The sequence below is a fragment of the Balaenoptera acutorostrata genome, chromosome X, assembly GCF_949987535.1.
Source record: "Balaenoptera acutorostrata chromosome X, mBalAcu1.1, whole genome shotgun sequence".
NCBI classification, from domain to species: Eukaryota; Metazoa; Chordata; class Mammalia; order Artiodactyla; family Balaenopteridae; genus Balaenoptera; species Balaenoptera acutorostrata.
The window spans coordinates 65,348,210-65,374,894 of NC_080085.1; the positions used below are offsets into that span (position 1 = coordinate 65,348,210).

Consider the following 26,685-nt stretch of genomic DNA (forward strand, 5'->3'; position numbering starts at 1 on the left):
GAAAACATGGGTCTTTGTGTGTCATCATTTTAGCACTCTCCACCCCTAGTTTTCTCCTGGCTCTATCACTCACTCAAAGTTCTGCATGCAGAATCCCTAGCGGCTCCCGGGAGACCCGGAAACCAAGTACCCCTGGCCTCGCCTTGTCTGCCAAGTTCGTTGTGGGACCTCACGCAGCCGGGGCAACGCAAAGGGTTAACAGGCCGTTCGCTGCAGAGTGGCAGGGAGCGAAGCCAATCGAGTGTCTAGGCGGGCGGTAAGTCTGGTGTGGGCGGGGCCGGGACGTAACGTGCGAAAGGGAAGCGGTGGAGGCCAAGGGGTGAGAGGGCAGCGGCGGTTGGAGGTTGCGAGGAGGCGGGGCGACCGGGAGAGCGTAGGAGCTTTGGTCCGTTCTCCCTGCTCTCCTTTATCCTTAGGGGTCGGTAGCTGCGGGGACGGCCCGGTGCCCGGTGTATGGCCACGGAGTTACGGTGTCCGGACTCCATGCCCTGTCACAACCAGCAAGTAAACTGTGCCTCGACCCAAAACCCCGAGCAGCAGCAACCTGACGAACTGATCCCGGACCATGCCGGGGGAAACAGTGACTCCGCGGCCAAGCTGACTCTCCTCAGGGGGAGAGTAAGGTCTTCTAGCGTACCGGCTGAGCGGGACCTTCAGGCCGGCGGCGACGCCACTCTCAACTCAGAGAGCAACGGTGGCACTGGCAACTCTGACGCGCCAGCCAGCGACTCCCTCCTAGGGGACTGCGAACTCTCCCGGCAGATCGGGGCGCAGCTTAAGCTCCTGCCAATGAATGATCAGATCCGGGAGCTGCAGACCATCATCCGGGATAAGTGAGCCAGAGCGGAAGGGGAAGGGGAGGTGGAGGGTCTCTCAGGGGGTGGGCGGGGATTGGAAGTAAAAGGGGGAAGGTTCTTGGCCTAGGGAAGCTGGTCTGTGGAGATTTCGGCAGGGCCTTTTCTTTGCGGGGCGGTGTCACTTGACTCAGGCCTCCTACCCGCTTTCCCAGTAGCTGTGTTTAACATCGCTTTGGGTAGGGAGGAAGCATTTTAGGTAACCTCCTGTTTCCTCTTTGTCTCTTATGAGTGGAATACACAGTCATTCCATTCAGGTAAACGTGCTGATCTGCCCTGTGCCTGTTCACGTGGGCAGTAACCATTTTTGGGTTGTAGGTTTACCACGTGAACAGACACAGGGCAGAGAGCGTAACCCTTTCACTTCATACTGTTTAATAGACTCCCAGTTTGTCTCCTTGTCTCCATTTCTCTCTTCTACGTGTACCCACACATTACTGAACAATCAGTCTTCTTAATATACTGCTTTGATTCGCTCACTACCCTACTCAGCAGCCTTCTTTGGCTTCTCTGAGCCTACCAAATAAAGTCAGGATCCTTAGCTTGACATTAAGGCCCATCTTCGTGGTTCCTAGGAACTATTCTGAAACATCCCTACTTCTCCTCGCATCTCAAATTCTCTTTACTCCTCTGCATGTTCAAATCCTACCTACTCTTCAACATTCAGCATTAAATGTCCATCTCTGCCAAGAAGATTTCCTTCAATCATTCTTCCTCACTGATCTTCCCTGGCCTTTTTAATGCAAGATTCACCTTCTGTTTTGTGTATTGTTGTTCGTTTTGCTCTTATCTCACTTGTTATATTTTAAGCTCCTTGAGGGCAGAAGTTGTATCACTTACATTTTTGAATTCCAACTATGCCTTGCAAGCAATAGTCATTCAATTACTAAAAGTTCTTTGTAGCTCTTAAAGTTATATTTATGAAAGTATTTAATGGTTTATAATGAATCAATATTGAAAACTGTGGTCATGTGAACCAATAAATGAAGTAGTGATCTTAAAAAGTAGGAGACATAGGCTTGGTAGTTGTGGTGGGGGGAACTGAAATAAAACTTAATCTGTAAAACAAAGAAAATAGGATGATTCTTGTTTCTATAGAGCAAGAGTTACTGACCTTGTGTCTTGGACCTGTGCTGTCTTGGACTTTGTGCTGTACCTGTAGATGGGCTTCAGGGCTTTAGCAAACCCTCAGAAATTATTTGGGAAATGTTATTTGTATGTGCATTTTTAATGGTTTTTTTAAATAACATTTTTATTTTTTAGTATTTTTAAAATAAATTTATTTATTTATTTTTGTAAATAAATACAAAAATATTGCATTGGGTCTTGGTTGCTGTGCATGGGCTTTTTCTAGTTGCGGCGAGTTGGGGCTACTCTTCCTTGTGGTGCACGGGCTTCTCATTGCAGTGGCTTCTTCTGTTGTGGAGCACGGGCTCTAGGTGCATGGGCTTCAGTAGTTGTGGCACACGGGTTTAGTTGCTCCATGGGCATGTGGGATCTTCCCAGCCCAGGGCTCGAACCCATGTCCCCTGCTTTGGCAGGCAGATTCTTAACCACTGCACCACAAGGGAAGTCCCATAACATCTTTATTGAGCTATAATTTACATACCATACAGTATACCTTTTAAAGTGTACAATTCAGTGGTTTTCAAGTATGTTTATTGCTTTGCAGCCACCACCACACAATTTTAGAACATTTTCATCAGCTCAACAAGAAAGCCCACACCCATGAGCAGTCACTCCCCATTTCCCTCCAACCCACCAAGTGCCCTAGATAACCACTAATGTACCTTCTGTGTCTATTGATGTGCCTATTCTGGACGTTTCATGTAAATAGAATCATATGACATGTGGTCTTTTGTGGCTAGTTTCTTTTATTTAGCATAATGTTTTCAAGCTTTGTCCATCTTGTATCAGTACACCATTTCTTTTTTGGCTGAATGATATTCCTCTGTATGGATATACCATATTTTGTTTATCCATTCATCAGGTGATGGACATTTGGGTGGTTTGGTTTCCATTTTTTGGGTATTATGAATAATGCTACTATGAACATTTGCATATGTGCTTTTTTATGGGGTGGGGATTCCTTCACTTTCATTAGATTTCACAAAGGGGTCTTCCTGATAATGTAAAAGTGAACAGCTGCTATAGAACTTGGAGAGGGCATGACATTCAGCATTCATATATGACAGTATCAATACCTGATTTTACTGCATTACTCAGAAAAGCCTGGGTGGTGTAGTAAACCTGGGTGTAAGCAAAATCTTTTTTTTTCTTTTTTTTTTTATGAGTTTGGAAGGAGACAGCAGGATCCAGAGTCATCTTAGGCAAGATGTTTAGCATCTCTGTGCTTCAGCTTTATCATTTGTAAAATGAGGATGTTCCTAATATCTCATGAAGCTCCTGGGAGGCTAAAACAAGATACTGTCTATGAACATTTGTTGTAAACTGTGAACAGTATGCATATTTACGGCATTTCAAGCCTTTATGTTTAGATTTGTGCATGGTTCAGATTGTATCCATAAGTGCTGGTTTCTTCAGCTTTTGGGAGACAGTAAAAGGAATTTAACTACATAGAATGCACATTCTTATTTTAAAAAACAACACTGAGAGATCCTAGATTATTTTTATCCTGCTATGATACAGAATAGAAAAACTCACTACAATTTTTAATAACTAATTGATGCTTAGTTATTTAGGGTGGAGACAGAGTTTTAGTTTTGTTTCTGTTAATCAAATCTGTTAATGGAGGCCTCTGTTCCTTTATCTTAAAAAATTGGCATCCCTTCACACAAACAGGACCTGTTTTATCCGGGGCTGGTGTGGAGTGCTCGTGGCTAGAGGAGCTATATTTACAGGGGTCTAGTTATGGAAGGTGCCATCAGTTATCAGTCTGTCTTCCTTATACCCTTATGCTCTTCTCTATTTTGATGTGACATCATATATGTGTGCTATGGAACTGTCTGATGATAGAGGCCACTGAAGTACTTGTTATTCCTTTTATTGTTCCTGGTTCTTAGTGTCTGTCTAGTGAAGGGATTGCTTTCTGAATTGACTTTGGCATGGGGAAATGGGGTTGAGCCAGAGGACTGCATGTTGTTGTAAATACATAAAGCAGGCAAGATTGAGAACATTGGACTGATTTAAAATATCTTTTTACTTATTTTTTTGAAATGTGCAGTATTTGCAGCATAAAATGTTGGTGGTATTATTGAATTTCAAGGAAATGGTTTTCTCTCTATTTGAGTATGCAGTAATCTAAACATCAAATGACCAGATAATTTACTCAGTCACACGGGGGTCACTGGTGAACTCAGGAAGAAATGACTGCTTCATTTGCAGTTTTTGTTGTTGCAGTGGATTTAAACCACACATCCTTCCCTTTCTGCCTCCTTTATATACTAAACCCAACAAAATCTGAGTGTAATGCACTGTTCCCTTGAACACAGTTCATGACCTCATATATAAGGCAGTGCAGTGTATTTAAAAGATCATCTCCTCTCCCCAGTTTTTGTTTTCTTTCATCTTCTGAAACATTAAAGTAAAGCTTTTTCATGAGCTATTGAATGTTTCCTGTATATTTGCCCTCAAAGGGGTTTCACCATGGCCTCAGCAGGCAGCTTGGATGAAAATTGAGCCATCTTAGAGTATTTTAGTCCATGAAATAGCGCTAAAGAAAGAACACATTCATTCTTGTGACTTTTTTTTTTTTAGTCACCTGGTGGGGAGACAGTTAACCTCAGGATGGATGAACATCCTGTGCAGCCCTAATATGAGTGCAGCCTGATGTGATTTGCGTCATTTGGCTAGGTAGTGTTCTTAACCAAAGCTGTACATTTGAATTGCTTGGGGAGTCTTTTTTTTTTTTTTTGGAGCCCATTCTTAGAGTAGAGTAGTAGAGTAGTCTTGGGTGGAACCTGAGCACTTGTAGCTTTTCAAACACCACAGGTGATTGTGCTGTGCTCAGGCTGGGCCACTGCCCATGGGAGAATGGCCATTCTCCCTTGCCTGGTGATTTGGCTAGTTTTGGATTTAGGGTATAGGCTGAGCCAAGGATTCTAAACTAAACAGAACCAGCCTAGAGAACCTGGCCTGGTATCATCCTGAGACTGGAGGAATCTCAGAACTGTTCCCTTCAACTTACAGAAAACCAAAATGTCCACCACAGAAAACACTATGACCTGCAAGTTATTTATCAATAAATCATGGACATGGTTTTGGTTTTCCATGTGAATTTTCTAACTGGCTTTTAGGCCAGGAGTGAGGAAGTCGACTCTTTATACATACCCCTGTTATAATATTTATTGGGCATATCCTAGTAATCTCTTACCAGCTAGTCTGGACTCTGGGGAGGCAGAAAGAAAGTGTGGCCTGGCAAGTACCTGGCACATAGGGGAATTAATGTTCCAATCATTATAAAAATTAATAAATCAACTTGAATGACTGAGGCCTGGGTTCTAAAGGAAAATGATAGCTTCTCTTCTTTTTCTACCTGATCTTGAATGTTTACATTGAACTCTGCTTTGAGGTGCAAATAAATAATTAATGACACTATTTTATGAGATTCTTAAGAAGGTGCCAAAGATCTGTGGCCCTGGTGACTTGCACCTGGCAGGTAGTAAAAGCTATTTTCATTTTTGTTTGTTGTTTGTTTTGGTTTTCACATCAGATTAGGTTTGCTGCAAGTACTTCATTGGGTTTTCTTTTTTTGAGGGGGAAGGAAGGAGGAGGAAAATCATTTATAAATCATCTGCATACCATGACAAACCTTAGAGCTTCTTTATTTTAATGATCACATAACAAAGTAGCTATGGAAGTAGAGCTTATGTTTTCAGAGCTTCCACTAAACATGAACTCTAAGTGAAACATTCCTTTGGTTTAAACCTGCCAGAAAAGCTTTTATTTTTTACTTCCCATTAAACTGTTGCTTAAAAAAGCAAAAACAAACAAACAAGAACATATTAGAGCTAAAACTGAGTCCATTTAGTTCTTCCTCCTTAGCTTAGGTTGCTAGATAAATACAGGACACCCAGTTAAATTTGAGTTCAGATAAGCAATGAATACTTTTCTTGGTATATCCTAAACATTGTATGGGACATACTTCTGAAATACAAATTTAACTGGGGGTCCTGTATTTTTATTTGCTAAATCTGGCAACTTTATGCCCAGACTTAACTTCTCCCACCCCCAATGCTAAAGACAATCTTTGTGTATAATCCTCATTTTCAAAAATGAGACCTAGGACGGCAGAAGCAAGAATAACTACAATCCTGCAGCCTGTGGAACAAAAACCACATTCACAGAAAGATAGACAAAATGAAAAGGCAGAGGACTATGTAGGAACAGGGAACAAGATAAAAGGAACAAGATAAAACCCCAGAAAGACAACTAGATGAAGTGGAGATAGGCAACCTTCCAGAAAAAGAATTCAGAATAATGATAGTGAAGGTGATCCAGGACCTTGGAAAAAGAATGGAGGCAAAGATCGAGAAGATGCAAGAAATGTTTAACAAAGACCTAGAAGACTTCAAAAACAAACACCTAGAAGAATTCAAGAACAAACAAACAGAGATGAACAATACAATAACTGAAATGAAAAATACACTAGAAGGAATCAATAGCAGAATAACTGAGGCAGAAGAACGGATAAGTGACCTGGAAGACAGAATGGTGGAATTCACTGCTACGGAACCAATAAATAAAAAAGAATGAAAAGAAATGAAGGCAGCCTAAGAAACCTCTGGGACAACATTAAATGCACCAACATTCGCATTATAAGGGTCCCAGAAGGAGGAGAGAGAGAGAAAGGACCCGAGAAAATATTTGAAGAGATTATAGTCGAAAACTTTCCTAACATGGGACAGGAAATAGCCATCCAAGTCCAGGAAGCACAGAGAGTCCCAGTCAGGATAAGGAGAAACATGCCGAGACACATAGTAATCAAATTGACAAAAATTAAAGACAAAGAAAAATTATTAAAAGCAACAAGGGAAAAATAACAAATAACACACAAGGGAACTCCCATAAGGTTAACAGCTGATTTCTCAGCAGAAACTCTACAAGCCAGAAGGGAGTGGCATGATATATTTGATGAAAGGGAGGAACCTACAACCAAGATTACTCTAGCCGGCAAGGATCTCATTCAGATTCAACGGAGAAATCAAAAGCTTTACAGACAAACAAAGCTAAGAGAATTCAGCACCACCAAATCAGCTCTACAACAAATGCTAAAGGAACATCTCTAAGTAGGAAACACAAGAGAAGGAAAGGACCTACAAAAACAAACCCAAAACAATTAAGAAAATAGTTATAGGACCATACATATCAATAATTACCTTAAATATGAATGGATTAAATGCTCCAACCAAAAGACACAGGCTCGCTGAATGGATAGAAAAAGACCCATATATATGCTGTCTACAAGAGAATCACTTCAGACCTAGTGACACATACAGACTGAAAGTGAGGGGATGGAAAAAGATATTCCATGCAAATGGAAATCAAAAGAAAGCTGGAGTAGCAATACTTGTATCAGATAAAATAGACTTTAAAATAAAGAATGTTACAAGAGCTAAGGAAGGACACTACATAATGATCAAGAGATCAATCCAAGAAGATATAACAATTATAAATATATATGCACCCAACATAGGAGCACCTCAATACATAAGGCAAATGCTAACAGCTATAAAAGAGGAAATCGACAGTAACACAATAATAGTGGGGGACTTTTAACACTTCACTTACACTAATGGACAGATCATCCAGACAGAAAATTAATAAGGAAACACAAGCTTTAAATGACACAATAGACCAGATGGATTTAATTGATATTTATAGGACATTCCATCCGAAAACAGCAGATTACACTTTCTTCTTAAGTGCACACAGAACATTCTCCAGGATAAGTCACATCTTGGGTCCCAAATCTAGCCTTGGTAAATTTAAGAAAATTAAAATCGTATCAAGCATCTTTTCTGACCACAACACTATGAGATTAGAAATAAATTACAGGGAAAAAAAATGTAAAGAATACAAACACATGGAGGCTAAACAATATGTTGCTAAATAACCAAGAGATCACTGAAGAAATCAAAGAGGAAATCAAAAAATACTTAGAGAAAAAAAAATGACACCTAATTCAGTACTACTGGGATTTGATTTAAATTAAATTGTTTTTTAAGTTATGAGTCAGAGGTTTTCATTTAATCATTTGAAAAGGGTGTATTCTTGTTTTAACCTTAATTACATACTCTTTACAAACCACATTATAATAGCAGCTTCTCCATCTTGAGAAGGAACATTTTAATGATGTTTTATTTGCCTGCCAGTCTCTTTATTTCATTATTTGCATTGTATGTACATGCCAGTCTGATTGACAGGGAGAGAAATATCATTAAAATACACCTAAAAACTGGTTACCTTTTAGTAAACATTCCCTTATTAGAGCAAAATATAGATAATGGCTTTACTCAGGGACTTAAGAGAGCTTCAGGCTGGGAAGAACCTTGGAATACTTCACCTCTGTAAGCCTCACTACTTTCTTCACTAAAGAGGTGGTAAGAATAGAATCTACCTTTTAAGATTATGTGAGGATTAGACCAGGTAATGCACGAAAAGTGCTTAATACTTGGCACCAAGGAAGCTTTTAATAAATGATGACCTGTGGGAATGAAGGGAGTAATATATGTATAATATTACATACCTGCTGTAACTTTTGGACCTTTTAAGAAAAGCCTTCTAAATAAATCTTGTACGCTTGGGTGTGTGTGTGTGTGTGTGTGTGTGTGTGTGTACAGTTATTAAATGAATTTTCTTTAAAAAAGAAGAGGAGAGGTTGTCAAGTTTATTCTGAATAGAGAGAAGTAGCAGATAGTGATCAAATGGAAGTTTCTGCTGTAGAAATTGAAGTTGTAATTGCACCAGGAGAGAATGTCTTCCAACACACTAGAGAATCCCTCTGGTGGTGGTGATGGTGGTGGTGGTGATGGTGGTGGTGGTAGTAGTAATAGTAGCAGCAGCAGTAGTATTAGTGAGGTCTAGTAAGAAGAGGGGAGAGGATATCTACTTGAAGTCTTAATTTTTTAATATTATAAAGACATTCTTCTCATAGTTCCATATGTTATGGATGATAAGTAAAAACCTATTAGCCTTTTGGAAGAAAGGTCAGAGATTTCTCTTGATTTCATCTTGGTTTGGGTTTGCTATGAGATGTACGTGTTTTAAAATATATACATATACAATTGCTATAGCCTCTCTGGAAATTTTAAAGTGCTTTATAGACGATCTTAAGTAGGGAAGAGTCTGGTTTACCAAATCCACATTAAAATGAGGATTTGGCTTCTGGTATGATTCTCATTCTTTTGTTGTTTCTGTGTGAAGATCATTTTTTAAAAATGGCTACCTTTGGCTTTCATTTTGTTACTATAGATGTGTGACACATTTGTTGGGGGGAGTGTCAAGAAAAGTATATTCTCAGATATGGTTAGGTCTGCATTGTTAATCCTGTTTGGGGTTTGCACAATTTAAAAGATACTCTGCTTAACATTAGTTAGATTTCTATGCTCTGAATTATGAGTGCCTGGATATCACTGTTTAAATATTTGAATATATTTTAGAATATTCCAGGGATGTGTGTCAGTGTGTTTGTTGCTTTGTGATAATTTTGCATTAGATTTTATTTGGGACAGTTATCAGATATAAGATGATTAAAATGTCTTTCAAAACTTTGTTTCCAGTATGATAGATTTTTAAAAAAAATGGTTTTGAGACAAAAATGAATAGAGTTATGATTTGAAACAAAGTATATGGAGTGAATAAGACCTGGGGTCTGGTTTACATTAAAACATCTTTATTAACACATACTTTAGTCCAGTGTTGGGCCTAAAGTAGGGGCCCAAAGATTATGTGCAACTTGATTGATCCAACAAGCAAATATCTGCTTTATGAAACTCTAGTGTTAACAATGTAAGGGATTTAGATGTGGATATTGCAGACCACTGTGTGTTTTTAAAAAATGCAACCAACTTACTGTATTCTAACTGTACTTTAATTTCTAAATTGATTTAAAGTAAACAGTGTCGGTCTGAAGCCTGTCAAAAACAACAGGGGATAAGTTAGTAATTACTGTTTGTAGTGGGATGACCTGGAGCAGTGACTGCTTTAATTGGAAGTCAAATAGCTATCAAGGGATAACAGTTCACATTAGGTTCTCATAGTGTGTACCTTTTTTGGAATGTAGAGAAGTGCTTATCATGCAGAAGTTTTCAGCTGAGGCTGATATTTTTGAGGAGAGTGTGAAGATATTAAAGTGTCTGATTCTAAAGTAAAATAATGAATTTGGGCAACTCTGATCAATTAACCTAACTTTTCTATGTAATATATTTGTGTAACTGTTTAAAAATTAAAGACAAACGTTTCAGATGTGTTCTCAAGATATACTACTGGATATTTCTTTAAGACAAATCCAGACTTATCTTCCCTATTGAAAAACTGTGTTCTGGCTACTTAGACAAGTTTATGTAGGTCTAGCAAATGGGGCAGTAGGCTTCAGTCTTTTGTTTGTTTGTTTGTTTTTTTGTAGTTCGCTGACTTTTACTTCTTTGACAAGCATGTTGTGAAGATTAATTATAGAAATGAAAAGTGCAAGTGTAATATCAATAGTATAGTTTCATTTGAAAACCACAGTACATAAAGCCTGTTTTAAATGGGCTTTCTATGTGTAGGTGTGTGGATAGAGTTTTCTGAGTTTAGGGAGTATTTATATATAAAGAATACAGACCTATATTCTCCCTATTGCTCAATTATGGTCCATATTTTAGAGAGTTAGTATCTGTAATAATGATAGAACTGTGGTTACTCTAAGAAACCTAATGCCATTTGTGTCAGGGATATTTCATTGCTTTTCCCTGTCAGAGAAAGTAAATGAAGCTTGAAAAAAAGTCATGATTAATGGTATAGTGAGATAATATATGCTTGCATATGCCATTTCGATGCTGTGTTGGGGAATATTTTAGGTGTGCTATGGATAGGCAGATGGGGATCTTTACATAAACTGTAAATCTGTCAGATCATTTAACTTACATGAGAGAAAGAGGAGGAACAATACTAGGTTTTTACGTACAGAAAAAATGTCAGCCTTATAAACATTCTTCTTTTGGCTGGTTAACGGTTCGTGGGTAAGTGCAACCCTCGATTATTATTACTTGGGTACCTCAGGATCTAAAAGTACTGACCAGAAGGAAGTGTACAGGAAGTTGGTAGAAAGATCTATGGAATAAACTATTTGATTGAAAAACAGGCAAAGGGAAAAATTTATCAATAGTTTGAGAAAGAGGTCTTGGAAATTAGGTTATGTGTTCTTGAAAGCAATGGCAGAAACAGAGGATTTACTTGTTTGTGCCATTCTCATTCCAAAAAGGATTAGAGACAAAGTATCAATAGATGGGTTATTTGTGCTGGTAATACGGTTTTAGATCAAGGTGAATGGTGCGTGAGAATGGGGAGAACCTGGTTTTCTCACTGCAAAGTTTTTTTCTTAACTTGAGCTCTGGACTTGCTGCCATCTTCCAGGGGGAACTTGTTCATCTCCTGGTTGAAGAGTATATACTTGGGCAGTTCAGTGGGAGACTACATGATCTTTTCAATTCCTCTCTTCAGTGTTAATATCAAATGAGCATTTTCAATGATATTTACCAAGTCATTCCATTTAGGTTCCTGTATCCTAGTGAAAAATATCATGTCTCAATAATAGTCTGTTACAGGTAAGCTTTTAAGCTTTTAGCATGTAATACATTTTAATATCAGAGTTACTATATATATTAAGTAATATTTCACTTTAAAGCTCTAATCTAGACTAAAACTTGTACTTTTTTTTTAGGACAGCCAGTAGAGGGGACTTCATGTTTTCTGCGGATCGTTTGGTAGGTGGATGGAGGCTTTCCATTTTCATTTCATTGTTGTTCCTAGTGATACAATCATAGTAGGCCAAGGGGCTTTTTTGTTCTAGAGCATTCTGGGGTCCAGAGAGATTGTACCAAGTAACCCACATCTTGCTAGACTTTGCAAGTGTTGTTTCTACTGTTGCATTAAAGCTCTGCCTCAGTCCCATTCACCTCAAAGCATTGTCCATGAACTCATTCTCTGTAGTTCTGAGGTACCACTCACTACCTTTCAAGTGGATCTTGGTAACCTGATCCTGAGCCTTAAATGCCTCCTCTTAGGGCAGTGAAGTGAAGTAAATTAAAAGGAAACCAAAGATGTAAAAGACCTAGTAGTTACCCTTATGGGATCCATCGAATGCACAAAAACTAATACCTAGCTTGTAGTTTACATGGGGTTGGATATCTATTTTGCCTCTTCTTTTCTGTAGTATCCTCACACGTGAAATACTAAGTACTGTCTATGCTCAGGGACTTCCTGTTAAGGATTGACCAAGCCCAATTCTGTTTAGCTAGTGTCATCTGAGAGGATCTCAGGCCAAATTGGGCTGTCTTGGATAAGCCCTGTTTACTTCTTGTGTTTATATCTAACTTTGTTCAGTGCTTAGAATGAGGTTGACACATATTCTGCTGTGGTTATTAGTATTCATCTGTTCATGAAATATACATTGAACTCATGTGAGTCAGACACTGTGCTAGACTGTGTTGTGGGGGGAGGAGATACAGTGGTAAAGCATATAGCATGGTCCCTGATCTCGTGGGGTTTACAATCTAAATACTGTTCTCAGTATTTAGTTTGGGAAAGAAAGAAAAGTGACTTATTAAGCTTATAGGTATAATCAGATAGTATAAGATAGATTATTAAAGGGAATGTGATGGTGTTGGTGGAGGGAGGCATGAAACTCTTTATTTACCTTTTCCCTAGGGAAATTTTTATTCCAAAACAGTGTAGACAACTCCTGTTCTATTTTTGACTTTAAGTATTCTTGGTTCAAAGGCCACTTCTATTTGAGCTTCCAGAAGCAGTAATAATCCTTGGATTGCATCAAGATAAATGTAGTTGAGGGGCAAGATGGCAGAAGAGTAAGACGCAGAGATCAACTTCCTCCCCACAGATACATCAGAAATACATCTACACGTGGAACTACTCCTATAGAACACCCACTGAACGCTGGCAGAAGACGTCAGACCTCCCAAAAGGCAAGAAACTCCCCACATACCTGGGTAGGGCAAAAGAAAAAAGAAATAACAGAGACAAAAGAATAGGGACAGGACCTGCACCAGTGGGAGGGAGCTGTGAAGGAGGAAAGGTTTCCACACACTAGGAAGCCCCTTCGCTGGCGGAGACTGCGGGTGGCAGAGGGGGGAAGCTTTGGAGCCATGGAGGAGAGCGCAGCCACAGGCGTGCGGAGGGCAAAGTGGAGAGATTCCCACACAGACGATCGGTGCCGAGCAGCACTCACCAGCCCGAGAGGCTTGTCTGCTCACCCGCCGGGGCGGGTTGGGGCTGGGAACTGAGGCTTGGGCTTCGGTCGGATCCCAGGGAGAGGACTGGGGTTGGCTGTGTGAACACAGCCTGAAGGGGTTAGTGCACCACAGCTAGCCGGGAGGGAGTACGGGAAAAGGTCTGGAGCTGCCGGACAGGCAAGAGACTTTTTCTTGCCTCTTTGTTTCCTGGTGCGTGAGGAGAGGGGATTCAGAGAGCCGCCTAAATGAGCTCCAGAGACGGGCATGAGCCGCGGCTATCAGCGCGGACCCCAGAGACGGGCATGAGATGCTAAGGCTGCTGCTGCTGCCACCAAGAAGCCTGTGTGCGAGCACAGGTCACTACCCACACCTCCCCTCCTGGGAGCCTGTGCAGCCCGCCACTGCCAGGATCCCATGATCCAGGGACAACTTCCTTGGGAGAACGCACGGAGCGCCTCATGCTGCTGCAACGTCACGCCGGCCTCTGCCGCCGCTTGCCCCGCATCCGTACACCTCCCTCCCCCCGGCCTGAGTGAGCCAGAGCCCCCGAAGCAGCTGCTTCTTTAACCCCGTCCTGTGTGAGTGAAGAACAAACGCCCTCAGGCGACCTACAGGCAGAGGCGGGTCCAAATCCAAAGCTGAACCCTGGGAGCTGTACGAACAAAGAAGAGAAAGGGAAATTTCTCTCAGCAGCCTCAGAAGAAGCGGATTAGAGCTCCACAAACAACTTGATGTACCTGCATCTGTGGAATACCCGAATAGACAACGAATCATCCCAAATTGAGGAGGTGGACTTTGGGAGCAGGATATATTATTTTTTCCCCTTTTCCTCTCTTTGTGAGTGTGTATGTGTATGCTTCTGTGTGAGATTTTGTCTGTATAGCTTTGCTTTCACCATTTGTCCTAGGGTTCGGTCGGTCCATTTTTTTTTTTTTTTTTACGTAAAAATTTTTTTTTCTTAATAATTTTTTTCTTATTTTTTATTTTAAAAAAACTAAAAATTTTTTTTCTTAATAAATTTTTTCTTAATAATTTTATTCTTATTTTAAAAAATTAAAAAAAATTTTTCTTAATAAATTTTTTCTTAATAATTTTTTTCTTATTTTTTATTTTGAAAAATTAAAAAATTTATTTTAAAAAATTAAAAAAATTTTTTTCTTAATAAATTTTCTCTTAATAATTTTTTTCTTATTTTTTAATTTAATAGCTTTATTTTATTTTATCTTACTTTATTTTATTTTATTTTATTTTATTTTATCCTCTTTCTTTTTTCTTTCCATTTTTTCTCCCTTTTATTCTGAGCCGTGTGGATGAAAGGCTCTTGGTGCTCCAGCCAGGCATCAGGGCTGTGCCTCTGAGGTGGGAGAGCCAACTTCAGGACACTGGTCCACAAGACACATCCCAGCTCCATGTAATACCAAATGGCGAAAATCTCTCAGAGATCTCCATCTCAACACCAAGACCCAGCTTCACTCAACGACCAGCAAGCTACAGTGCTGGACACCCTATGTCAAACAACTAGCAAGACAGGAACACAGCCCCATTCATTAGCAGAGAGGCTGCCTAAAATCATAATAAGGCCACAGACACCCCAGAACACACAACAAGATGGGGACGTGCCCACCAGAAAGACAAGATCCAGCCTCATCCACCAGAACACAGGCAGTAGTCCCCTCCACCAGAAAGCCTACACAACCCACCGAACCAAACTTACCCACTGGGGACAGACACCAAAAACAACGGGAACTACGAACCTGCAGCCTGTGAAAAGGAGACGCCAAACACAGTAAGATAAGCAGAATGAGACGACAGAAAAACACACAGCAGATGAAGGAGCAAGGTAAAAACACACCAGAACTAACAAATGAAGAGGAAATAGGCAGTCTACCTGAAAAAGAATTCAGAATAATGATAGTAAAGATGATCCAAAATCTTGGAAATAGAATAGACAAAATGCAAGAAACATTTAACAAGGACGTAGAGGAACTAAAGAGGGACCAAGCAACGATAAAAAACACAATAAATGAAGTTAAAAATACTCTAGAAGGGATCAATAGCAGAATAACTGAGGCAGAAGAACGGGTAACTGACCTGGAAGATAAAATAGTGGAAATAACTACTGCAGAGCAGAATAAAGGAAAAAGAATGAAAAGAACTGAGGACAGTCTCAGAGACCTCTGAGACAACATTAAATGCACCAACAACACTCAAATTATAGGGGTCCCAGAAGAAGAAGAAAAAAAGAAAGGGACTGAGAAAATATTTGAAGAGATTATAGTTGAAAACTTCCCTAATATGGGAAAGGAAATAGTTAATCAAGTCCTGGAAGCGAAGAGAGTCCCATACAGGATAAATCGAAGGAGAAACACGCCAAGACACATATTAATCAAACTATCAAAAATTAAATATAAAGAAAACATATTAAAAGCAGCAAGGGAAAAACAACAAATAACACACAAGGGAATCCCCATAAGGTTAACAGCTGATCTTTCAGCAGAAACTCTGCACGCCAGAAGGGAGTGGCAGGATATACTTAAAGTGATGAAGGAGAAAAACCTACAACCAAGATTACTCTACCCAGCAAAGATCTCATTCAGATTTGATGGAGAAATTAAAACCTTTACAGACAAGCAAAAGCTGAGAGAGTTCAGCACCACCAAACCAGCTTTACAACAAATGCTAAAGGAACTTCTCTAGGCAAGAAACACAAGAGAAGGAAAACACCTACAATAACAAACCCAAAACGTTTAAGAAAATGGGAATAGGAACATACATATTGATAATTACCTTAAATATAAATGGATTAAATGCTCCCACCAAAAGACACAGAAAAACCATATGATCATCTCAATAGATGCAGAGAAAGCTTTCAACAAAATTCAACACCCATTTATGATAAAAGCCCTGCAGAAAGTAGGCATAGAGGGAACTTTCCTCAACATAATAAAGGCCATATATGACAAACCCACCTCCAACATCATCCCCAGTGGTGAAAAACTGAAACCATTTCCACTAAGATCAGGAACAAGACAAGGTTGCCCACTCTCACCACTGTTATTCAACATAGATTTGGAAGTGTTAGCCACAGCAATCAGAGAAGAAAAAGAAATAAAAGGAATCCACATCGGAAAAGAAGAAGTAAAGCTGTCACTGTTTGCAGATGACATGGTACTCTATATAGAGAATCCTAAAGATGCTACCAGAAAACTACTAGAGCTAATCAATGAATTTGGTAAAGTAGCAGGATACAAAATTAATGCACAGAAATCTCTTGCATTCCTATACACTAATGATGAAAAATCTGAAAGTGAAATTAAGAAAACACTCCCGTTCACCATTGCAACAAAAAGAATAAAATATCTAGGAATAAACCTACCTAAGGCGACAAAAGACCTGTATGCAGAAAATTATAAGACACTGATGAAAGAAATTAAAGATGATAGAAACAGATGGAGAGATATACCATGTTCTTGGATTGGAAGAATCAACATTGTGAAAATGACGCTACTACCCAAAGCAATCTACAGATTCAATGCAATCCCTATCAAACTACCACTGGCATTTTTCACAGAACGAGAACAAAAAATTTCACAATTTGTATGGAAACACAAAAGACCCCGAATAGCCAAAGCAATCTTGAGAACGAAAAATGGAGCTGGGGGAATCAGGCTCCCTGACTTCAGACTATATTACAAAGCTACAGTAATCAAGACAGTTTGGTACTGGCACAAAAACAGAAATATAGATCAATGGAACAGGATAGAAAGCCCAGAGATAAACCCACGCACATATGTTCACCTTATCTTTGATAAGGGAGGCAAGCATATACAGTGGAGAAAAGACAGCCTCTTCAATAAGTGGTGCTGTGAAAACTGGACAGGTACATGTAAAAGTATGAAATTAGAACACTCCCTATTACCATACACAAAAATACACTCAAAATGGATTAAAGACCTAAATGTAAGGCCAGACACTATCAAACTCTTAGAGGAAAACATAGGCAGAACACCCTATGACATAAATCACAGCAAGATCCTTTTTGACCCAGCTCCTAGAGAAATGGAAATAAAAACAAAAACAAACAAATGGGACCTAATGAAACTTAAAAGCTTTTGCACAGCAAAGGAAACCATAAACAAGACCAAAAGACAACCCTCAGAGTGGGAGAAAATATTTGCAAATGAAGCAAGTGACAAAGGATTAATCTCCAAGATTTACAAGCAGCTCATGCAGCTCAATAACAAAAAAACGAACAACCCAATCCAAAAATGGGCAGAAGACCTAAATAGACATTTCTCCAAAGAAGATATACAGATTACCAACAAACACATGAAAGAATGCTCAACATCATTAATCATTAGAGAAATGCAAATCAAAAGTACAATGAGATACCATCTCACACCAGTCAGAATGGTCATCATCAAAAAATCTAGAAACAATACATGCTGGAGAGGGTGTGGAGAAAAGGGAACACTCTTGCACTGTTGGTGGGAATGTAAATTGATACAGCCACTATGGAGGTTCCTTAAAAAACTAAAAATAGAACTACCATACGACCCAGCAATCCCACTACTGGGCATATACCCTGAGAAAACCATAATTCAAAAAGAGTCATGTACCACAATGTTCATTGCAGCTCTATATACAATAGCCAGGACATGGAAGCAACCTAAGTGTCCATCATCGGATGAATGGATAAAGAAGATGTGGCACATATATACAATGGAATATTACTCAGCCATAAAAAGAAACGAAATGGAGTTATTTGTAGTGAGGTGGATGGAGTTAGAGTCTGTTATACAGAGTGAAGTATGTCAGAAAGAGAAGAACAAATACAGTATGCTAACACATATATATGGAATCTAAGGGAAAAAAAAAAGGTCATGAAGAACCTAGCGGCCAGACGGGAATAAAGACACAGACCTTGTAGAGAATGGACTTGAGGATATGGGGAGGGGGATGGGTGAGATGTGACAGAGAGAGAGTGGCATGGACATATATACACTACCAAACATAAAATCCATAGCTAGTGGGAAGCAACTGCATAGCACAGGGAGATCAGCTCTGTGCTTTGTGACCACCTAGAGGTGTGGGATAGGGAGGGCGGGAGGGAGGGAGATGCAAGAGGGAAGAGATATGGGAACATATGTATATGTATAACTGATTCACTTTGTTATAAAGCAGAAAGTAACACACCATTGTAAAGCAATTATACTCCAGTAAAGATGTTAAAAAAAAAAAAGTCAACAATAAGGGACTTCCCTGGTGGCGCAGTGGTTAAGCATGCGCCTGCCAATGCAGGGACATGGGTTCGAGCCCTGGTCCGGCAAGATCCCACATGCCGCGGAGCAACTAAGTCCATGCGCCACAACTACCGAGCCTGTGCTCTAGAGCCCACGAGCCACAACTCCTGAGCTCACGTGCCACAACTCCTGAAGCCACTACGCCTAGAGCCCGTGCTCCGCAACAAGAAAAGCCACTGCAGTGAGAAGCCCATGCACCGCAACGTAGAGTAGCCCCTGCTCGTCTCAACTAGAGAAAGCCTGTGCGCAGCAACGAAGACCCAACACAGCCAAAAATAAATTAAAAATAAATAAATAAATTTATTAAAAAAAAAGAGTCAACAATAAGAAACCCCAATTTTAAAAATGGGCAAAGACTTTGAACAGACACTTGATCAAAGATAACAGATTGCAAACAAGCTTATAAAAACATGGTCTACATCATTTGTTATTAGGGAGATGCCAATTAAAACAGCTATATGATAGAAGTAGCCAACTATCAGACTTACTGAAATTCAAAAAACTGAAAATATGAAATACTGGTTATAAGATGAAATAACGTGAACTTTTATTATTTGCCAGACACAATGCAAAAAATACAGCCTAGAAGATAGGGAGATTCTTGAATGTATGTTTATACAGATGATCCCAAGTTTTAGAACGGTAGTGTGAAAAAAATTGTTTTTCAATGAAATGGCTCTCATTGAGGAGTAGAATTTAGGAAAATGGTTCTTACTTGTGTCAAAGAAATCTGAAAGGAAATATCCAAGAGTAAAGTTTGCAGTAAAATGAAAAAAAAAAAGATAAATGTAGTTGACATTCTTGGAGTGATAGTTAGGTTATTCTGTCTTTATGCTTTTATCAAACCAAAGGGACAGGTTCAAGGCAATTGTGTCAGTGGCTGCTGTGGGGATAACAGAGGTCTTGGTGTTCACTGGTAGAAAATTATTGCTCTTTCTTTTGCTCTCCTTGTGCCATTTTTCTGGAGAACATAGGAATTAAGTTCATGGTTATTGTAAAATGCTTGCCTGAAAGGGCAGGCATTATATCTTAGTCAAATGAGATAATAAGGACCCAGGGCATAATTTACCTCAGGGGATGGTAATTAGGACCTCTCTGTTCTCTGCAGTTGGATTTGAAGGTCCTGATGTTGGGGGTGGGGTGTGGAGGGTCAGTTGTGATTGTGGTAGGGACAGGAGCTGTTGAGGTTTCTAGTGTTGAGGAATTCTAGTACACTGCCTCTTCTAGCACAAGGGTCCTGTTATAGTGGACATTAATTCTATCCTGAATTTGTCAGGGTTGGCTCTCCTGGCACTCAGATCTTGAGTTCTTTATATTTTAGTCACCCTTCTGGTTTTATGTTCTCCTGTAAGGCTTGGACATACTAATTTCTGCCCCAGAGTTACAGGAGATGGGCAGGAGGTAAGACTCTTTAGAGGAGTGTTACTAGGAGGAGAACTAGGCTCTTCAAAGAAAATGATCCTCTTCTTCCCTTGTACTTTTTGTTCATAAGAAACATTAACCTCCACAGAAGGTGGTGGCTAGAGGTGAGTATGCACACACACACACTATTCATGAGCTTCCTTGACCCTCTGGTGCTGCAGGTTGACAAAGTGCTGGCCCTTTTAGCATTGATCATTTTAATGGCAGCAGGATGTTTTGTTGTGATAACAGAGCATGGGGCCTGGCATTTCTCTCTGATGTTCCTGATTCTCAATCAGTAATATTGATTGGAGAAAATGTGCTTTGCAGACTCAGCACTGCCTTTTTGTAGTGGGCTCTGGGTAGTCATAGAAATACCATATCTGGTGGTTTTTGGAGGCTATTCCTAGTAGTTCTGATGGATTCTTTCCTCTGTACCACATATTAAGATCATTAGGAGCCTTTTTTTTTTTAAGCTGGGAAGTCCCAATGCATTCGACTGGATCCTTCTTCAAGTTCAGTAAATTGGTTCAGCCCCATCCACTCATTTATTTCCTCCTAAGAAATTCAGGCTTTATTTTGCATTATGGTGGGCCTTTGTTAAAAAGTATCCGACTTAACAATTTCAGAGTACTAAACAAGGCAAAGAAATTTCCAGTGAGCACTATTTCTAGGGTAACCAGAAGTATATTACTTCCAAGTGTTCTTGCCATGACTCTTGCCACTTGCTGTAGTTTTGCATTTCTCATAATATAGCCTGGACTGACTGAATGAGAATCAGAAAGCATACTTGAGCCTTTTAGTGGCAATCATGTGCCTAACCGAGGTTGGATACCTAGCAGCAAGCAGCCTGGCATTTGGTTCTATCTCTGTATCTAACACATGATAGGGGCCCCCTTCCTACTGCCATAAGCTAAATCCTTGCCTAGTATGTTACTGACTTTTTCCCTAGTTTTCAGCTCCTGAGGCTAACAGCTAACAGGAGATTCTTAGCAAGTTCTCAACTTATTCTTCCTTTGACTCTCTAGATCCGACTTGTTGTGGAAGAGGGATTGAATCAGCTACCATATAAAGAATGCATGGTGACCACTCCAACAGGTAACCAGGGCTGTTACTCTCATATTCTCCTCATAAAAATCCTGAGATAGAATTGGGGGAAAATGGAAAAAAAGCAGTCTGAGTAAATCAGTATGCAAAATGAGGAGTCTACGTGGAGCTGTTCTTTTAAACAACTTAATAAACTTGGAGACATTTAGCAAAGAAATTTATGTGGATGACCTTTTGTTAATGGCTTGCTGGTCAGTTCAAGTTAAAGGTTAATAAGTATTCTTCAGCATGCAGGTGTTGCGTTTGATGATGGCACGTTGGGACCAGAGCTAAGAATTGCTGGCAGCTTATCTTCACCTCTGTAGGGAAGCTTCTGGTGTTAACAAATGGGTGGGCTGGTTTGGCATTGAAACTCCAGGTAAAAGGATGAAAAGTAAAAAAGAAAAAGAAAACTAAAAATGATGAGAATTAGAGAAGGGGCTTTGTTCTGCTCTAACAGAAAGAAGCCAAGGATCCCTATTTTAGGGATTTGAAATTCTGATTTGGTTCTTTAGTAAATAATGGAAGCTGTTATATCCAAAGGTTGATTTTATGAAAATTGGGGGCTGAACTTGCTGCATCATAATTGATACAAATTCAGGATGAGACCAAGGCATGAACATGTCCTGATAATTACTTCAACCTTTCTCTTCTGCTTTTTAATACAGAATGGAGGCTCATAAAAAGGGACCGGAATGAGGAGGCTCTCTGCTGTGGCTCACAGTGGGGTCCCAGTTTGAATTGATGGGCTTTCTAGCATTCTTGGAGTACAATTCTTGTGTGAATTCAGTTTGAGGAACATGTATGTGAATATCATTCTATCATAAGGTCTGTTCCCACTCGATGAAGTCTACCTCTCCCAATTATTCCCACAGGTTTTTTATGAAGAATTAAAAAGTAAATATGAAAAATCATGACTCTTCTTATTACTTTCACAGGGAACCTAAGATGTTATACAGTATGTCTGGACAAGAGTTGCTCTGTACCCATCTGCTTTAAAGCTTAGATACTTTATTAAATAAGTAGGTCGCTCCAATGATGAAAGATAAATTCTTCGGTTTTATTCCCCAACAGGGTACAAGTATGAAGGAGTGAAATTTGAGAAGGGAAACTGTGGGGTCAGCATAATGAGAAGTGGTAGGTTTGCATATGTGTGACTTTGTCTCTTTGCGTGCATAGATGCAGTTGCTATCTTCCAGGAGAGAGGCGGTCTTGTCTGTCACAATTGCAGCCTTCCTTAGCTTAAATCTCACCACCTGTGTTGTCTATCCTCATGGTGCCTTGGAATCATAGCCTATGTGTTGCCGAGTTTGGCTAATTTTAACTGCAGAGCATCTTCCCTAGTGGCCTATCCCCATGGGCAAGGCAGCTTTGAAAGATTCAGAGGAGGGTGGGAGAACAAGAGGATGCAATGATGCTATCTCGGAGAGAACAGGGCAGCTTGAATTTTGAGGGAATACAGCACAAATTCAGGCCTGCAGAACTCTGAGCACCCAACTAGAGAAAATCTTTGTTTTGGTTTTTTAATTTCTTTTGTGAGGAACAGTCGTACCCTGTCAGGAGCTGGACTGAATGGCGTGTTTAATATTTTTAGTTTTATATTTGATGAGTATGTGACTATGTAGGCAAAAGAACTTAACTGTGGTTAACTCTAGGTATTTCTAATTGCTAGTCTTATAAATATTTGTATTTGAGTCCAACCGATTGTCCTTCTAGACCAACCTTTGTGCAGCAAAATCACATGCCTGTTATTAGGACCTATACCTGTTACATGGGGATGATTATTTCCATTCAGCAACTTAATTCCTTAATTATTCTTTGTACAAGATCCAAGGTATGGTAGAAGCCCCACTTGCTTGCATTGGAAACAGATTTTTTTTTTTTTTTTTGCCACACCACGCAGCATGTGGGATCTTAGTTCCCCCACCACGGATCCAACCTGTGTCGCCTGCAGTGGCAGCATGGAGTCTTAACCACTGGACCACCAGGGAAGTCCCCGGATTTTTATTTCACATATAAACATTCCCTTTTCTTCTCTGGCTATGAAGTTCTGTTTGTGAACATTGAATATCTCCAATAAAATAGGAGCTTTAAGCTCCCTTTTTTATAGAAGGTAGCTCTTAAGCAACGATAGGATTTTCAGGACAATGCTGTTCAATCTTTTAAAACTGGTGAAGACAATGGAGATGGGCTTTTAAGGCACAGTTTCTTCTGTTTTAGTCCAGCTTCTGCCCTTAAGGCAGCAGCATGGTCCTCGCACCCCTAGTGTATACAGGATGACCTTGGGGTGATGCATAGACAGGGTGTTTTTAACCTTAATAGCTATTGGTTGATTTTCATACCTAATAGAAAGAAACTGTTTTTATATTTTCACTAGTGATGTAAAGTTTCCTTTTAAAATAAATGTAAACAAAAACAGTTAATTTAAAGAAAAATATTAAGTAAATAACCATATAAGTAGAATTTTGATGTGGCCTAAAATCTTGACGACGGTATGAAAATGATTGACTTTTGGCAAACACTTCCTTAAAGGAATTCAGACTCAAAAATAGCTCTATGTTCAGAAACCAGGGGTGTGGTGGTGGTGTTGGTTGTGGTTCTCTAGGGGGGCAGAGGGAACATATATTACTTTTTCACTGTTTGCCAGCAAAGCCTCTGCCATTGAAGTCATTGCTGGGTCTAAGTGATATCTCTTGACGCCAGCTTAATCTAAATGGAGAGCCTTTGGTCTGTAGCCCCCATTCTTCCATAAATATTTTATATTTTTGTCAGATGAAAGTAACACAGTTTCTTTAAAATAATAGGACTAAAATGTTCCTGATATTAGAAAAGTTCAAGGAGCAGCTTAATAAAACACTTTATTTACTGTAATCATGGAAGCATGACAGCTCTAAAACTTGCAAGCCAGCAATAAAACTAGCTTATTTCATTGACCTGAACTAAGTATAAAATATGAGCATATCAGAAGTAAAAGCTGTTAGCTTAAGAAGAATTGCTTCCATTTTGACAATGTCTTTATTTATTGTATTAATAACAGTCAAAAACTCTGCTTTGGCCTATTCTTGGACTTTCACTCTACCTCCTCCTAATCCCTCTTTCCTTCTTTTTTATTTCCTTCTTCAAGGTGAGGCAATGGAACAAGGTTTACGAGACTGCTGTCGATCCATACGAATTGGAAAGATCCTGATTCAGAGTGATGAGGAGACACAAAAAGCCAAAGTATATTATGCCAAGTTCCCCCCAGACATTTACAGAAGAAAAGTCCTTCTGATGTATCCGATTCTCAGTGAGTGGCTTGTGTTTAATTTGTAACCTTTGGCTAGGGTTTAAATTCAACTTAGTGCCTGCCTTCTAGGTACCCTTATATAAAGGCGAAAACCGTTTCTAAATGTGTTTTTTGTTTTTCTCAGTTTGATTTGGAGTTGCCCTGGGCAGTTCTCTGGGGAATTTTTATTGTGTAATAAGAGAATACACGTTAGTCAAACTTTATTAGCTCCAAAAACTTCTATCTTAAAATTAACACATTGAAGCAAAGGATTTAATGAGGCAAAATATATAGAACACAGAAAATACAGTGAAATATGTCCCTTCTCTAGCCCAATGAGTATAGCAATGATTTTCTCAAGGATTTATCCTCCTTGGAGGTAATATTTTTTTTCCTATTCTAGTCTGTTTCCTAAGCTTACTCAGATCCTGGGGTTGGGGGTGGTGGGTGGGTGTTATATTTGATATCTCAAATACTGAATGAATTTAGGGCTTGTTGTGCATTTGGAAACTGAAAAGTATATGGGTTATGTCTGTTATTGAAAATAACATCATTGACAAAAAACAGGCACCTTCGAATGAAGCTTTGTCTTGTAGTATCTTTTTTTAACATCTTTATTGGAGTATAATTGCTTTACAATGGTGTGTTAGTTTCTGCTTTATAACAGAGTGAATCAGCTATACATATACATATATCCCCATATCTCCTCCCTCTTGCGTCTCCCTCCCACCCTCCCTATCCCACCCCTCTAGGTGGACACAAAGCACCGAGCTTATCTCCCTGTGCTATGCGGCTGCTTCCCACTGGCTATCTGTTTTAAATTTGGTAGTGTATGTATGTCCATGCCACTCTCTCACTTCGTCCCAGCTTACCCTTCCCCCTCCCCCTGGCCTCAAGTCCATTCTCTACATCTGCGTCTTTATTCCTGTCCTGCCCCTAGGTTCTTCAGAACCATTTTTTTTTAGATTCTATATATATATGTGTTAGCATACGGTATTTGTTTTTCTGTTTCTGACTTACTTCACTGTATGACAGACTCTAGGTCCATCCACCTCACTACATATAACTCAATTTTGTTTCTTTTTATGGCTGAGTAATATTCCATTGTATATATATGTGCCACATCTTCTTTATCCATTCATCTGTTGATGGACACTTAGGTTGCTTCCATTTCCTGGCTATTGTAAATAGAGCTGCAATGAACATTGTGGTACATGACTCTTTTTGAATTATGGTTTTCTCAGGGTGTCTAGTAGTATCTTATGTTACATTACTAAACTGCCTTTACTTCGAAGAAACTCAAAGACATTTTGAGATAAATGTTAAAGTTGCCAATGCATTTGGTTGTCACTTTATTTCAGGCACTGGAAATACTGTAATTGAAGCTGTAAAGGTTCTCATAGAACATGGAGTTCAACCTAGTGTTATTATCCTACTCAGTCTGTTTTCCACTCCTCATGGTGAGTTCATGCTCTGGATGGTCATGGGGTGGTTAAGTGTACATCTGCCCAGCCTCTCAACCTGAGGAAAAGTTCATTTGCTTCCACATTAAATCCAAATTGAATTTTGGTAGTTATAACTTGTGTTTGTCATCTCTAAGCTTAGTGGTAATACTTTACACCATTCTACTGTTGTTCAAATTCAAATGGAGAAGTATGAACTAACTCCATTGAAGGGGATTGCAGTTGTTTTCATGGTGGCCCTGTTTGAGTAGAGCTTGCAAATGACTGAAAGGTCACTATTTCTTCTGGCTCCCCACCTGAGCCTGAAAACTGCTCTCAAACAGCAAGAAACTCGAGGTTCTAGCTAGCCCTGTGGTCTTACTGAAGTAAGCTTTGCAGTGTGAAGCAAAGATCAAAAGTTTGTAAAGTTAGACTTCTGCTCAAAGGGCACAGTGAAAGAACTTGTGTCCTCCATTTCCTGAGAGAGGTAAGTCTAATTTAAGACCCTAGTTTTTTTTGCCATGTAATCTAAGACGATTGTGAAAGTATCCTAAGAAAATAATCATAAAGGCATGTAGAAATTCAGCATTTAGGATAGTCACTGTAGAGCTGTATTTCATGTAAGAGAAAATTTGAAAGTATATAAATGACTTACTTGGAAATGGTTAAATAAATATACAGCTGACCCTTGAACAACGTGGGTTTGAACTGTGTGGGTCCACTTATACGTGGATATTTTTCAATACTGAAAACTACAGTACTCCACAGTCCATGGTTGGTTGAATTCATGTATGCAGAGGAACTGCAGATACAGAGGGTCAACTATAAGTTATATATGTGGATTAACCCCCATGTTGTTCAAGGGTGAACTGTATATTCAAAGAATGTAATATTATATAACTGTTAGATCATGTTTTTGAAAAA

At 39.4% G+C, this 26,685-nt stretch overlaps 1 protein-coding gene across 2 annotated transcripts in view; it reads left to right on the top strand.

Annotated features, from left to right (window-relative positions):
• The first annotated feature begins 308 nt into the window (after nucleotides 1–308).
• Nucleotides 309–26,685, top strand: part of UPRT (uracil phosphoribosyltransferase homolog) — a 28,852-nt gene continuing 2,475 nt past the window's right edge. The window contains exons 1-6 of one of the 2 annotated variants that reach the window (XM_007187536.3): nucleotides 309–833; nucleotides 11,737–11,779; nucleotides 20,997–21,066; nucleotides 22,129–22,191; nucleotides 24,179–24,340; nucleotides 25,681–25,779. In XM_007187536.3, the coding sequence (XP_007187598.2) occupies nucleotides 454–833; nucleotides 11,737–11,779; nucleotides 20,997–21,066; nucleotides 22,129–22,191; nucleotides 24,179–24,340; nucleotides 25,681–25,779 (817 nt within the window). In that variant the 5' untranslated portion in view covers nucleotides 309–453. The remainder of the gene's footprint in view (nucleotides 834–11,736; nucleotides 11,780–20,996; nucleotides 21,067–22,128; nucleotides 22,192–24,178; nucleotides 24,341–25,680; nucleotides 25,780–26,685) is intronic. The other variant, XM_007187537.2, reaches the window with a different exon arrangement.